The 15,908-nt window shown below is 35.6% G+C and overlaps 1 protein-coding gene across 1 annotated transcript in view; it reads right to left on the minus strand.

The window, feature by feature from the left end:
- The window catches only part of RFX3 (regulatory factor X3), a 51,764-nt gene extending 36,210 nt beyond the window's left edge, over positions 1-15,554 (minus strand). Inside the window, exons 1-2 of the mRNA XM_054397484.1 lie at positions 15,438-15,554; positions 7,828-7,925 (exon numbers count right to left, since the gene is read on the minus strand). Coding sequence (XP_054253459.1) covers positions 7,828-7,925; positions 15,438-15,554 — 215 coding nt within the window. The remainder of the gene's footprint in view (positions 1-7,827; positions 7,926-15,437) is intronic.
- Between the last annotated feature and the right edge of the window lie 354 nt (positions 15,555-15,908).

The raw sequence follows: 15,908 nt of genomic DNA on the forward strand, positions 1-15,908 counted from the left end.
TTTATGTGGAATGTGCCTGGGGAAGTAGTTGCCACCCCATCCCTGGAGATACTAAAGGTGAGGCTCAACAGGGTTCTGGGCAACCTGATCTAGTTGAGGATGCCTCTGCTTACTGCACAGGGGGTTGGACTAGATGACCTTTGGAGGACCCTTCCAATCCAGACCATTCTATGATTCTATGAACCTCCTATGCTCCAGCTTGCACCCCCACTGCTCTTTCTCCTATCCTTGGACATCACCGAGAAGAGCCTGGCTCTGTCTTCTAAATATTTGCCCTTCACATATTTATAAACATTAATGAGGTCACCCTTCAGTCTCCTCCTCTCCAAGCTAAAGACACCCAGCTCCCTCAGCTCTTTCTGGTTCTGTGCTGGACTCTTTCAAGCAGCTCCCTGTCCTTCTGGAAATGAGGGGCCCAGAATGGGACACAATATTCCAGATGCAGCCTCACCAGGGCAGAGTAGAAGGGGAAGAGAACCTCTTTCAACCTACTAGCCACACTCCTTCTAATACACCCCATGATGCCATTGGCCTTCTTGGTCCCAAGGGCACATTGCTGGCTCATGTCATCCTGTTGTCCAGCAAGACTCTCAGGTCCTGTTCCCCAGAGCTGCTTTCCAATACATCATCCCCACAACCTATACTGCTCCATGGTGTTGTCTTTCCCAGATGCAAGACTCTATACTTGTCCTTGTTGAATTTCATTAAATTTCTCTCTCCATCTCTCCCGCTTGTCCAGGCCTTGCTGAATGGCAGCACAGCCTTCAGGTGAGTCATGTGAGCTGTCCCACCACATTTCTGTAATTGCCACCAGATCATAACCCCTCAACTGCATACAGATTTCTAACTCCTCCTGTTTATTCCCCATGCTGTGTGCATTCATGTACAGGCACTTCAGGGCATGAGCTGAGCATGCTGATCCCACCCTAGCTGGGGTGGAAGGCCTTCTGGTCTTCATTAATACTAGAACACCCCACTGGTGCAAACACAGCTACAGCCTCATTCCCCTTTGAATATAGTTTAAAGCTCTAGGAATGACTGCTGCTAATTCTTGTCCTAGAACCCATTTCCCCCTGCAAGATGAACTCTTCCCACTTATTTAAGAACTGCTGTCTTATAAAATCATCCATGACCAAAGAACTCAAAGCCCTGCTTGTAGCACCAGTCAAGAAGCCAGGTATTTATGGACTGGATCCTTCTATTCTATCCCATGTCATCCTCTGCAACTGGAAGGTGGAAAGAGAAAATAACTTGCACCCCAGACTTTTTCACCACCTGTGCCAAGGCCTTGTAGTCTCTCTTCATTCCCCTCAGACCATGGGATGCAGCATCCTCCCCACCTGTCTAGAAGATCAGTACTGGGTAGTAGTCTAATGACCACATTAGACCACATTGTGGAGTTTCCTATGATATCCCTGATTCGGGCACCAGGAAGACTACAGACTCTATAAAATGGGTCAACCTGGCATATTGGGCCCTCTGCTCTCTTTAGAAGTGAGTTTTCAACAACTACAACTCTTCCCTTCTTCCTTGTGAAAGAGATTGTTATATGGCTGGAAGGTCTATTTGACTGTAGTAAGACCTCTGGTATAGGTTGCTTTTCATCCACATCCCCTGGAAATGTAATGATGAAATCTCAGGGGAAACAGTTCATGCAAACGATTGTCAAGGGACTGAACACTGTAATTTTTGTCAAAAGAGGAAAGAAAGACTTGGCATCATGTCAAATATCAGTAAGGGAGGGAATGAAAGGACAAGGCCACTGTTGACATTAGAAACAGACAGTTAGACCAAAAAGACTGTCCAAAAATTGCAAGAAAAATCTCACTGGTATAAGCGGAGCTGAAGACAGTTCTTTGAAGCAATGCAAACCCTAGAGAAGGCTCAAAATTTCACAAGAAAATGTAGTCACAGATTTGGTGTGGAATAGAGAGACAAAATTAAATGCTCCTTTTCTTTTACCTTCTTCAGACCTGTATGACATGTCATGTCATTTAGACCTGTGTAGTCTCTAAATAAGGACTTATTGTATCAGAATACCTCTATCTGCTTCTAGCAGTACTTCACGTCAATGGATCAAAAGCAATCATTGGTGTACTCGAATGGGTCACACACCATGATAAACACTCTTCCCTTTGCTCCAACAACCAGCAGATTCTTCTAGAGAATCTGGTCATTGAAGATGATTAAGCAAACCTTTAGCAACAGAGATCAACAAGATAACTAAAAGTGAGTAGAAACATTGTTACTACATGCAATAATAATTGCAGCTTAGCAAAGAGCCTTTTAACTAAAACACTAACTCATTCATATGGAAATTAAAAATGCAGCTGGATGAGATGATATTTTGGAAAGCAGTGACTCAAAGGTTTTAAGGTCATTGCATAGGATAACATGACCATCAGTATAAAACTGCAGCAAGACAGAAAATATAATGTTATATCATTTAGACACACACAAGGGACAACTTGAAATAAGAAAATTATCTTCTTCTCTACAGCACTCATAGAACAAACATGCATACTTTCTTAAATAATCTGATATACATCATATAGTCAGTTCCCTCCTATTGCAAAGGTTGTAAAAACACTTCTAGCTCTTCTTCAACAGCATATAAAGATCATCTAGGGACTAACTTCAGTGTAATTTGAGTCTTCTGCCTCTTTATGATAATGCCTTGGTGATAACTGAGGCTTGAGATATAGTAAGATAAGCAACAAAATGTAATAGTTCCTCCTATTGAAACACTGTACTGGCTGCAATATGGCAAAAGTTCACCAGAGTTACTAAGTTTGAAGTAGGACCAAGTTTGAAGAAGTTGGGCTGCAGAATACTAGTTTCTGGAAGGCTGTGGAAATTTAAACGATGTTTACCTGAGAGCAAGTCATCCAAAGTCAGACACTGTGTGAATTTAGATTAAGCAAGCCCAGAAAATATCCAATGATGAGATTACACACTTGAAGTTAAGGAGATCAGTGTGAGTCTCATCAGACTAGGACTGCAAGTTGTAATAGTTTAAGGCATCATTTAATATGCCTTATTACACACATTTTATAATTATTTGCAAAGTATAGTGCTAGAAATAAAACACACGGACTTGTGATATAAAGTTGTTTATAAAAATATATTTTGGGGCACATTGAACAGAAAATAACTAATTTCTAAGTTCAGTAATTGCCATCACTACCACACAAATTAAGTGCAATATATTGTGCCAGATGACCGACATTAATACGTTACTGAACTTAACTTTTGCCTCTTCGAAAACATTGACTGTTTGAAGAAAGGAGACAAATTAAAAAAAAAAAAAACACCAGAGAAAGAATAAACCTCGTTGTTCTCCATTTGTTTTCAGCATGCACAAACACACACACACACACACACACATGGGAAATCCTTTATTCCCAGCTATATCTATGAATTTGACCACTGACTACTATAAATCAGTGTTCCTGCCTATCATGTCAGTAATCTACATAGGCTGATCATGTCTTCAGATTTTCTTTGAGGAAGTAGTTCATGGGCCAGACTTACCTTTCCCATATTTATATTTGCCTAGAAAATATCACCTACAGACATGCAGGTTTTATTCATGACATGGAAAAGTCTGCGTTGTTGAAAGGTTTCAGTAAATAAAATAAACCAAAAAATGTATTTCCTCTTTCCAGGAATTGATAAATGGAGACTATCTGTAAACAACAGTTCTTAAATCTCAAGAGTAGTTTGTGTTTGTTTAGAATTAGGTTTTAACTTACATTCCTGGAATTTCTGTGTCTTGCAACATAAGTAATTAACTACTGCATTCTTATCATTACCTGTAGGCACCTACTTGAAAAACTCAGATATTGAGAAAAATGCACATAAATCTATGTTTTTAAAAGATGTATACCTTTTATACTTGAAAATCAAATATCAGCATCCCTTCACAGTGGCTGTATAAGACCAGCGTCTTAATTCAAACAAGGAAACCATTCAGTACTAATTTTTTTATTTTTCTGTAATTCCAATTCAAACAAATAGCAAAATAATTACTATCTCACTCATCAAGTAATAACCTCAGAATCACTCTTCTGGGTCTTGGTATGGATTACATCATCAATTAGCTTAGCAGACAGGCACATATTTTTTTCATAGTCATCTTTGTAATGAAAGTTAGCCTTTTATGGCACTTAATTAAATACAGTATTATTTCCTGTGATATTTCATGTGATATTGATAAACAATAGATGAAAGTAAGTATTTCAGGGTACACATGCAGAGTAGCTAACAGTCATGATAATGCTATGGCAGTATGGCAGAAAATCTTGATGGATAAAAGCCAAGAAAGTCTGCACAACAGACCAATATCCTCAAACTCCTTTAAGATTTTAGTATAAACCTATGGTCCTAAAGCTGATCGTGAGCTTCACAGAAACTAAACAGAAGAGAATCCTTTGTCTTTCACTGGGGCAAGACCTTATCACGGTCAATACATTGCTGCAGTCTCTGGAGGTTGTATATCATAAGCAGTAGGAAGAAGGAGAAGTGCCATATACCCTAACACTGACACAACACACCACCACACAGTGCTCAACTGATAATGGAGAGGGCTGAATCATCTCTCTCACACTGTCTTACACAACCTCCTGTCTCCCCACAAAGAAATATATTCCTTGTAACCAGAATATTGATTCAGGGCTTTTTAATAACAGATCAAATCCCAGTGAAGCAATAAACTTCTTCCACAAAAGCCTCCTCAATTGATGAAAAGACAGAGATGGAAGAACTGATAAACCAGTAAGTCATCATTTCCTTTCAGCAATCCTCCTTTATCAAATGAAACCGCTAAAACTAAAGATCAAAATCTGCATTATGAAAGGGCAATTAATACATCCATAACCAGAGAACAAAATTTCAAGGAAAGCAACTTCCTCTGTAATGGTGAATAGCTGACTTGATATATATAGAAAGATTTTCTCTGTACAGGTAAGTTAAAATATATCAGCCAGAGAAAGCTTTATAAAATTTACCTAAAACAGAGCTGCATGATTTTGTATAAACAAACTATTATTTTTCACATTAAAACAAATCACATATGTTACGGACTGGCATTTATTATCAATAAAGAAAAAACAAGACCTTCAACACTCAGTCCAAGATCTTTTTCCAGATGGAAATATAGCAATAAGAGCACACAAAAGGGATGGAATCTAGGAAGCAAAATTACAGTAATTGTAAATTCTTGATTTTTCATACAAGGTATGTTTTGCCCATGTAAACCACACAAACAGTAGTACAACAAAGTGGTGAAGAATGAGTTTTGGATGCAATAGCAATGACATGTCTCGGACAATCTCAGCAATTAAACCCCTTTTCACTCCACCTGGATTATCAGGTAAACAGCAGCATTTGATTAATGCATTACAATTTATGTTGCTGTCTAATACACAGGACTCACTTGGCTCTTAATGTAGGTGCAATGGCAATATTCTTTATCTATTCTGAACTGCCAGGTAAGCCTGTACATGGCATAGTAACAACAATGCATTTTTGTTTCAGGATAGAGTGACATACTTGACAAGCATAATTGTTACTAACCAGACACATACTTAGTAATATACTTCAAGTATATTATACAACATACGTGACAAGCTGTACATTACACCTCCTGTAGTATCATTATGTCTCTGATAATAATGAAACAAAGTAACTTGTAAGCATAGACAAATGCCAATATAAAATGCGTGGGAAGAACTGTGTTATCAGAACACAACAGTTACACTTAGCAAAGTCTGTGAAACCTGACAAACCTCTTGCCTATAAAATCGAATCAGGTAACTCTTTCCTTATATGTATTCTAAATGCATCCTTTCTTGCTACCATATACAGTCTTAAGTCAATGCTAGCTTGCAAGTACTTCATTTTGAATAATAAAGAATAATTATTTTGACATCATGTAACATTTATTCCAGAGAATAAATAACTCTACACCCAGTTAATGTCTTCACCCTAACTATGGGTTGCAGACCTCTTACTCCATTGCTAGGGCAGTACTGTCTCTCCACAGATTATGGAAGCATCCTATATCTGATTTTGAGTTAGAATCAAGATTTTGGTTTAGCATGGTCAAAAAAATGTCAAGAATATAATCACAAAATAACAACCCAAAAGAATAATCAGTGATCACTCTAGTCAACTGCATCACTTACAAACCTAAATCTATTTTCTGAAAGTGAAACAGTTTCTGGATTGGAAGTCACTGGACAAAATACCTGTAACATGCTTCTCTGAATCTGTCAGGATCCACAAGGCTCATCTTTCACAGACTTCAGTATGAAGAAAGGAAGAAGATAAAGTGCAACCTTTGTCTAAATATTTTAGCACTACACAGTTTGCCTCTGTGTTTGCTATCTGTTACAGCACAACTCAACAATTTATGCTATCTTTATTCAGAGTAAGTTTTTTGTTCATTTCCAAATATTCTAAAAAAATCACTCTGGCATCAATATAGCTCTGAACAATCTAATCCAGTGGCAAAACAAGAAGAGAAGAAACAAATACTTTTTTTTAAACTACAAGTCAGGTGTTCAGCCATCTCCAGGATAGCAGGGCTCCACCGTGCATAATGGTAATTTCTGAAGACTAATGACTTAACTTTGAATGTCCCTCCTCTTGCTTTTTTCCCCCTCAACTTTATATGGTGAATATAACACCATATGGCCTGCAATATCGGTTTGGTCAGGTGGCATCAGCTGTCCTAGCTGCATTGCCCCCCAACTTCTTGTGTATCCCCAGCCAACTCATTGGGGGAAGGGGTGCGATGAGAAGCAGAAAAGGCTCTTGTGTAAGCACTGTTCAATGAAAACATCTCTGTGCTATCAACGTGGTTTGCAGCACCAGTGCAAAACTGGGCAGTATCAGGTACCATGAAGAAACTGAACACTTATCTCAGCCAAAGACAGCATAATAAAGACGTCTAATGCATATTTAAGATACATTGTTCAGGATTTACAATTAAAAACAGACAAGACAGTATGTGAAAAATGAACTAAGCAAAATATGCTGTTAGAAATAATCAAAGAATGCTGCTAGTGCTAACATGAGAAGTCTGTGATTCACATGATACTGCTCTTTTGAATAGCTACAAACAATAATGAAGCTTTCTAAACTGTATCACTTCCCAAAGCCAGTAACACACCGAAAATGGCAAAAGGTAAGCAAATGAAAGAAAGGAGGTAGAGAAGTTCCTTCCAAAGCAACATGATCCTACTTTGATGTTTAAGCCAATTTAAAAGCTGGTGCTGCTCCAAGTCAGGGACTGACTAGGTAACTGCCAGATGTCCCATCAAACTTAGATTATTCTAAGTTTCTAAGCTTGGGTATTGAAGAAAAGAACTTAATGATGGAAAAGCATGTTCAAGGAAGCAGTAAACACGCAATAATCAGCCGAAGAGAAGCTAAAAAAGCAGCAAAAGGAGAGAATGTTACTCTCTTCCCCCTGCCCGTTCTCATTCCTTTTGTAAAACAAAAAGTTTGTAAAACACAAGAATGAAATGACATTACTATTTGTTTAAAATAGTAACTAGAACTGCCGCTCCTTTCTATGCATTTTTCAAACAACACTGTATATGCAATTTAATCTAAATTTAACTTAATCATAAGAATTCTATTTACACAATTACAGTGTAAATTTAGTTTTTCATCCAAAAAAACTCTTATTTTGCCAATAGAGAAGCTCTGATTTTCTTTCAGACTTAAAATACACTAGTTGATAGAATCTAACTGCAAATATCTATTTAATTTCACATTTTTAATAAACATTCAAATTGCTATATTTTCCCAACTCACATAGCTCCATTAGTGTAGACAGTGTCACTTCCTTCCACATATTGAACCTGGGTTGGGTAGACATGCTGTACCTGTTGCACAGTCTGCACTTGCTGGACCTGAAAACAAGAACACCAGAACTGTGAGACATTGTTAAGAAGGATCAAATGCTCCAATGCAACTAATGGCTTCTAAACAAATGGGGTATCTCTGTTCTCCTACTAAAGGTATGTCATAGCAGCAGCCAAGAAAGTTACTGTTATATAAGTAAATCTGGTAAATGGAGCCCTAACATAGAAGGTGCATGCTCAGAGAGCACACAGGCCTTTAAAGCCAAGACAGAAACAACAAGTGAGCACTATGAGAATGAACTGAAGTGTAACTATGCTTTCCAACAAGCTGAAGAATTACATTTTCTAAGGAAGAAAGTATCATTTGGCACATGTATACCTTTTTCTTATTTCACTTTAGTGTTCTATAGTACAAGTCAAATATCTCGTAGGAAGTTTAGAAATAAAAATCCCCATAAAGATGAAGTTAAACTACATGATGCAAGGTTTTTCTCCCAGTAATACTTTGACCCAATGTACAAATATGGATTAAAACCCCCACTCTATCTCTTTTCACAGAATATCACCAGCTATAACAAACTCAGACAAAACCTACTTTTCACATCAATAAGCTAAAATACAAAAGGCAGTAAGGCACAGATTATCTTCACATACCTTGCTGGGATGGTGTGCCTGTTTTGTAAAAGCACACGTAGTCACAAATCAATTCCTTTGACTCATACACTATGCAAGAATCGAGTTATGAAAATTTCCTCTCTGCTCTCATTTTTTTTTTTGTCTTCTGCCACAGTAAATGTTAAGAATTCCATATTTCATACCTGCCATCATTTAAAGAAGCCATATTTTGATTCAAGAGCAGCCCACAATCTAAGACATGCAGAAGGACTTAAGAGACTGCAGACTGGCTCAATTTTGCCCAAGGAACTTTATGAAGATAGCGACAATAAAAATATTTAGCAAACAGATTTACGATAAACTACTTTAAAGAAACTTATTTTTCTCAGATACTTTATTTTAAGGCAACTTCAGCTTGACACAGTTGGTCCTAAGGACAGCAAATACCAAAGTCCCAAATGAATCTGGGTTTCAGCATTTGAAAGGAGGTCCTTGAGAATACCCTACTTTAAGTATCTTCAGTTGTGCTGTATTTTAGGAAGGTCTGCAAATAAGCACATTTTTGCTAGTCTTTTATATTATTGACTCAGACTTAAAAGGAACACCCCCCCCCTTGTGATTAAAACTTGAATTCAAAACACCTATACTAGCCTGATAGAAAATCAGATGTTTCTGTCCATTAACAGCAATAAGAAAAGACAAAACATGATGGTTAAAATAGCTACTACAATCTAAAGTTTTCTGATTCCCACATGAATAAATATATAAATTAACAAACATACCAGAAAAACTATTTCCTAACTTCAGCAAATATACTTTAAAGATGTTTTCTAACTATTAAAGGTACAGCTGTGTACATTTCCTCTCCTAACACTTAGCTCAGAACAGAACGACTCAGTCATCACAAAAAACCTCTGATCCAAATTATGCACATTACTAGAACATTTTTAAAATAATAAAAAATAGCTGTATTGTGCAAACATATTTTCTAAGAATTAAGCTACATCTATTTCCATCACCTTCGACTTCATAACAGGATTCAAATCACAATTTCATGGCATTAGCTTGATTCAAATCCACTCAAAGGAGATTATGCCCATAATTTTGTTACCTCTCATTATTCAAATTTCCCAATATGTGAAAAACCATCTACACCTGAAATAATTGGCTAAAATATATGCTTTATATGCTTTACATATGCATTACTGTGAAACATATATGCAACATATTATAGTTATGTAGATAGTTTTTAAGTTTTACTCTGAAAGTATTTAAGTCTCTTGGGCGAGTCATATTCTATTGAGCAGCAAAAAATGATCTATACATTGAAAAAGCATCTTGAAAGCAGACTTTGCTCATAAAACCACTACTTTGTCACCTGCCATGTATTGTATATGCTTGATTTTCTGTCTCAGTAGGTACAGATGGGGAAACACTATGGAAATGATGCTGCTGTTACTATGAATTCCACGTTCTCATCCAGCCTTTCCCAAAATGCACTTAATTTCCTATTCACACTCATTGCATAGGGCTTATTCTCTATTAAATATGCCTGCACTATTTTTTGATTAATAAAGGATTTTTTCCCTGCCCCTGCATTCTGACAAAATGGAACTCTATAGTAATGTACAAAAACAACAACAAAAATTTCGTATCAGTAAAGGCAGGTCACATTCACATTCTATACAATATATTATTTTCTCCCATTATTCTTGGTTATAAGCTGCTGCCATTTAAAAAATAATAGATTCAGCACAGTGCATGAACTTTATCATAGAACTGGTAGAATACTCCATGGACAAAGTCATATAGAGTGTATCAAAACTCAGTGTCTATTGGATAGGAAAATGATGAATTCCAAATTGTGTTTATTTTCTGATTTGGAACAACAACAACAAATGAATTTACTAGAAAACAAAAAAATAAAAATGTTAACATATTCACCGATTAATTTAACATTTTTATATAAATTCTTTACGAACCTAATAGGCACTCTTACTGAAAATGTCATGACTATGCAAATAAAGTAACTTATTTTTTAAATCAGTATATAAAAATGGATAACAATACAGTGCTATTAAAGCACTTTAACTATGTTTGTATAGCAAAATATTTTTCCTTTAAATTTTAACAATACAAAAGGGCCACTAAATTAGGTTATTTTATTTTCTAACACAGTAAGAAAAAAAAGTCAGGATAAAAAGTTTGTTTGCTTCTGCTTCTCTGAAACTCAGTTCTGCTACAGTTGATTATGGTGCCCAAGGAAGGACGCTTTAGTCATTACATTGTATTGTGATGCACATAACAACTTTAAGCTAGAGAAAGTTAGAGGTAACTATTTTTCCTGTCAAGAAAGTTAGAGGTAACTATTTTTCCTGTCAAGCAGTGACAAATAAAATGAGTGGCCTTTGGGACAGCCTGGTAGATGAAAATGCTGCCACACTGAAAATCTTCATTATCTGATATTTCCAATATTAGTTTTATTTCCTATTTTTCTACATTTTAGGAAAAATGTCTTCCTGAGTATTAAATCAGTTACCTCTGGATTTTCAATGATAGGAAGAAATGAAGTGCATACCTACTCTCTATCAACACAAACTTATTTGAGAAGCAGTTGGGTATAAGGAAAAAAATACACTACCAAAAAAGCAATCAACCTTTTTGTGGGAACTAAAAAAAATAAAATTCTTCTGTTTAATTTCTCCTTTTCTTTGCATCATTTATTCAGCTGTTAAAAGAACTGCGTAAGCTAAGTTCTTTAGTTTTTGGGGCAGAGCAGGAACTGAAGATCACAGGGAGAGTATTCAACAGAGATCTAAACCTAAATGGCATTCTTGTATTAAAAAAAAAAAATAGCCCAAGAATTAAATTATTTGTCCCTAAAACAGAAATATTAATTAAAAATTGGCAGTATGCAAGTTCAAAAATATTCTGGGGTGGACTGGTGAACTAGTCATTGTAATTGTTGCTATTGTCTGGCAGAAAATTAACTGACTTGTACAGGAAATAATGAGTTAAGTAGGGTCAGACAGAAGATCTTTAATTCCTCTTGCTTCACTGAGTCGAACCTGAAATAAATAGCTGGAACAGGATTTGAAGTAGCAGCTGAAATGTTCCAGGAGAATAAAAGGGAAAAGGAAAATTATTTCAATATACATGTACAATTCTAATTACTAGATGAAGGGGGGAGGAAGGAAGTATTATATTTTTAAGTATACCTCAGAGAAACAATTGAGGCAAAAAATTGTATCTATGGGAGTATGTCAACATAAATAATGTGCATAAAAGCACATTGTAAAAAAAAATGTTTATGTTCAAAGTAGTACCAAGCAAAGAACAAAACAATAGGACAAAATACAGCAGGAATTTTAAATACAAAAGAACATAATACTATCAACTGTGCCTATGCAAATGACTTAGCTGTGCATCATTTTCTCTTCTCAGAGATAAAAATATTTGCACCTTCATTAGTCTGGATTACTTTTGACAAACAACATATAAATAGAACATGCCATAATATTCTAAGTATATTCATATTTATATAAAGACTAATATCAGTGGTCATGTTTTTAATATGCTAAACATGAATTTTAAGAGCAATTTTTATTAGCAAAACTCTGCCATCTCTAGTAAACAATACAATGGTTTGTGTTTGCCACCATGAATGGTGAAAATGAAGGCAGGCTTTGCTCAACTTCCGATATATGAATATACTTTTGTAAAATAGATTATATTACTAATTTTAACTTTATTTCTCTAATCCTTCCACACTGCATGGCAAAAATAACAAAGCAAAGTTTATTCTGAACGCTTAGAAGCTTTCTGCACTATGCTAGAAGAGTGTGTCTTGAAAAAGCAATGATACCTTACTGAAAAATCCCACTATCTGAGGGAACAAAAGATTAAAGAAATTCCTCAGGCTATTAAAATTAAAGTTAATTACACTTCCACCTTTCTGGCCTTATTCTTGTTGCTTTCTGCTTACATTTGGACATTTTTGTCCCCTTACCATTTCCTTCTCTCCCATCTCAACAGTGATAACTGCTGTGCTGCATGAAACAGGTGCCACCACATCACTTTCACCAGAGGGGAAGCCCAGATTTTCACAAATGGTACCTTTTTTTCTTATTTTTGGAGCATCACAACAGTCTCTTGTGAGGTCCATATTTAGCCATATGCATATTTTAGCTGAAAATATCAAATATTACTCTTTAACTCCTTGCTATAAAATGCAGGATACTTCAGTTCAAACAGAGCTGTAGGAAAAAGGCTCTTCATCAACCTTTCCATTTATTCATCTTGCTCTTCAGGGCAAAAATATTTTATTTTGAAAAAGATATGCGTTTTGTGAACATAAACAAAAAACTCATTCCACAAACACACCCCCAAATTAATGCACACATGAGTTATCGTTTAAGTATAGTGTACATACAGGAATGCAAACTTGGGAAACAAACACCTCATCAAAAAAAATTAAACTGCTTTAGCATTAATAAAAAAATATTAATCCAAAATGGCATTATTCACTAAAAGTAGTAATGAATTACTGCAAACATGATAAATGGCATGTCAAATGGATGCATACATACATACACTTACGTTACAGTATCTTTGAATTTAACAAAATTCAAGAAGTGCCTTATTAATTTAGTAAATTATATTCACAATATAATCCAGATGTGAATATTCACACGTTTTGCATACAGTTCACATTATTAAGTATGTTTCTCATAAACCACAGAAAAAGTAAAAACCTTATCTTCTGTACCATGCACCTAATACTTTTCCTCCAACTTTGAACACTGGCAACACACAGAAATAATAAACCCTACCTCTGCCATCAAGAGAACAATTTTATGGAATTAGCACTCTTTCTCCTGCTTTAAGCAAATTGGCGCATTCCTAGCAAGTTTACATAATGCTCACACTAACTTTAGGAAACCTATATGCAGACAATCCCTCCAGGCAGATCACACCCATAATTTCCCTCAACACGTTGATTCTTTCACGTCTTCAGTCCTCCTTTTCTCCTCACCACACACTGACTTACGTCCTCTATCCTAAAAAAAAATCTAAAAAAATCTCCCACACACTGCATCTTTCAATCACTGAATTACTATCTGCACTGAATTTCCCAACACTCTTGGTACACCTTCAATCCCTGCAAAATTTTGAACAAAGTCTTCTTTGTTCCCAAGGTCACTGTCAAAAGTTAATTATGCTGATTCCCAAGGTCACTGTCAAAAGTTAACTGGAAAACCACAATCTAATATCCCCATAGGGAAAAATAATCCAAAATAATGATGGAGTACCCAAGGAAAGGAAATACACAGAAGCAGCAGTAGTAAAGGAGGTGTATGTAAGGTTGGCAAGGTGCAGTTTGACATATTCAGGTAGTACAACAAAAAATTCAGCTTCCAGTGTTCATTAAAGGTATAATCATGCAAAAAACCTCAACAATCTACTTCTGCGCTTCCGTGTTTTAACATGAGTATTACATTAACATAGGACAACTAGAATAACTTCAGAAAAGATACCGATAGCCAGTGACAAATATTAATATATTACTTACATGAGAAAATAAGGAGTTAATCACATAATAGGTGTTTTCAAAAACACCAGAGCCCTGCTCATTCTTCCATTGCTTGCAATAAAAATAGAACAGAAATGCATAGAAGATCCTATCCTTGTAGTTCAATCAATCTAATTATTTGAACTACAATACTATAAAGTATTCTACATGCCACTAACTGGTCACCAGTCTTCAATTCCTAACACTTATCAGTAGTTCACACAGACAAAATTCAGTGTGTGATATTAGACCATCGTATGTATATCCCATTTGGTTAAAACAAGCAACTGTGTTAACACTATCAAATTGCCATCTTTTACGTAGAAAGTTGAAATACAGGAATAACAAATTAAAAATCACTTAAACTACAACTGTTAAACACCTGTCATCACAAAAGAAGATAAAAACCAGACAAATTGTCCAAATAGTATTTCATAAATTAAAAAAAAGTCTTGCACTTCACAAAACTTACAAAAGAGTGAACCAAACAAAAACTCATCCAAAGGTCAGCTAAGCTCAAGCATCATGGAAACTTCAATGAAAACCAAACATATTACTCAAAAGCCTCTACTTTAATCAATATCCAAATAAAAAGAGATCCAATTATTTAACAGTTTGAATTCAAGAGAAAGTATTTTAAACAATTATTGATTCACTAGTGAATTCTGAGAAAATTCAAGCATTTAAATAAAATCTATCAAGTTCAAATTCAATGCTTTTCTGGATTTTATTTTTTTTAAAAGCAAGATTGCATTGTAAATGTTCCTGAGGACGCAAGCAGAAACTATAGTCATGTTACTATGCGGCATTATAAATTTAGTGTGTACATGAGGAAAAAAATGTTACTACTGGCTGCTACAAAAGTCTTCTTACTTCCCTGGCAAATGCACATTATGAATTGTCATACCACAAATATTTTCATGACATTGTGCAAAAATCTGCAGGGATTCAAGCACAGAGATGCAAAGGATAATGCTTTTCATTTTAAATTTGTACTGCACTTGCACAAATGATGTAGCCAACAATATCAGAAACATATTCATTATTTGAAGGAAAAAATGTAACTCTTCAGCAACACAAAGTAAATTTCTATGAGCTATTAAATTAATTCCATAATAACATACGGTTAGAACCATGTATGCAAACTAGAGGTGCTTATTAGGTGCTCTAATTGAGGATCAGACCTTGAAAACAGCTTGTCTTTTAGCTGGCTACTTTACTTTCAGAAAAAAACAAAACTGATAAATGCAGAGCAGAAGAGTTCATTTAGCAGCCTTGTACCAAATCATGTTCTTCACTACATTGAAAAGAACTACCCTGCCTGAATTATTATTTTTTCACATCTCTGAAAAGCTCTGAAAAGAGCCACCTACCTGCTGCTGCACCGGTACTTGCTGTACTACTTGTGTGGGCACAGCTGCCTGGCCAGCCACAGATGTCTGTAAAGTCACCGTCGAACCCGTATCTGACCCAGTCTCTGAAGTCTGCATCGTGATCTCTGAACAAAATTAAGATGTAAAATTAAAAGATTAGGTTTTTTTTTAATTTGTCACTTACATTAGCACACTAACATCGCTTATCTCTACTTAGATCCAAAAATCACCTAATACCAACTGTGATATGAGCCAAATGATTTTCCCCTCTATTGGCATATGCATTCACACAACTCAGTTTTTATCTTCCTTTTACCTTGCTTATATTTAAAAATATCTTTCTTTCACACGTGCAGAAACATTATCAGTTCTTTAAGTTTCGTCATTTTAGGAGTAACTCAAAATATCAGTAGCAGATCTTCTCTCAGCTTGTAAATAACCAGTCATTATTCAAACCCCTTTTTTCTCTGG

Source organism: Indicator indicator, chromosome Z, assembly GCF_027791375.1.
Source record: "Indicator indicator isolate 239-I01 chromosome Z, UM_Iind_1.1, whole genome shotgun sequence".
Taxonomy (NCBI): Eukaryota; Metazoa; Chordata; class Aves; order Piciformes; family Indicatoridae; genus Indicator; species Indicator indicator.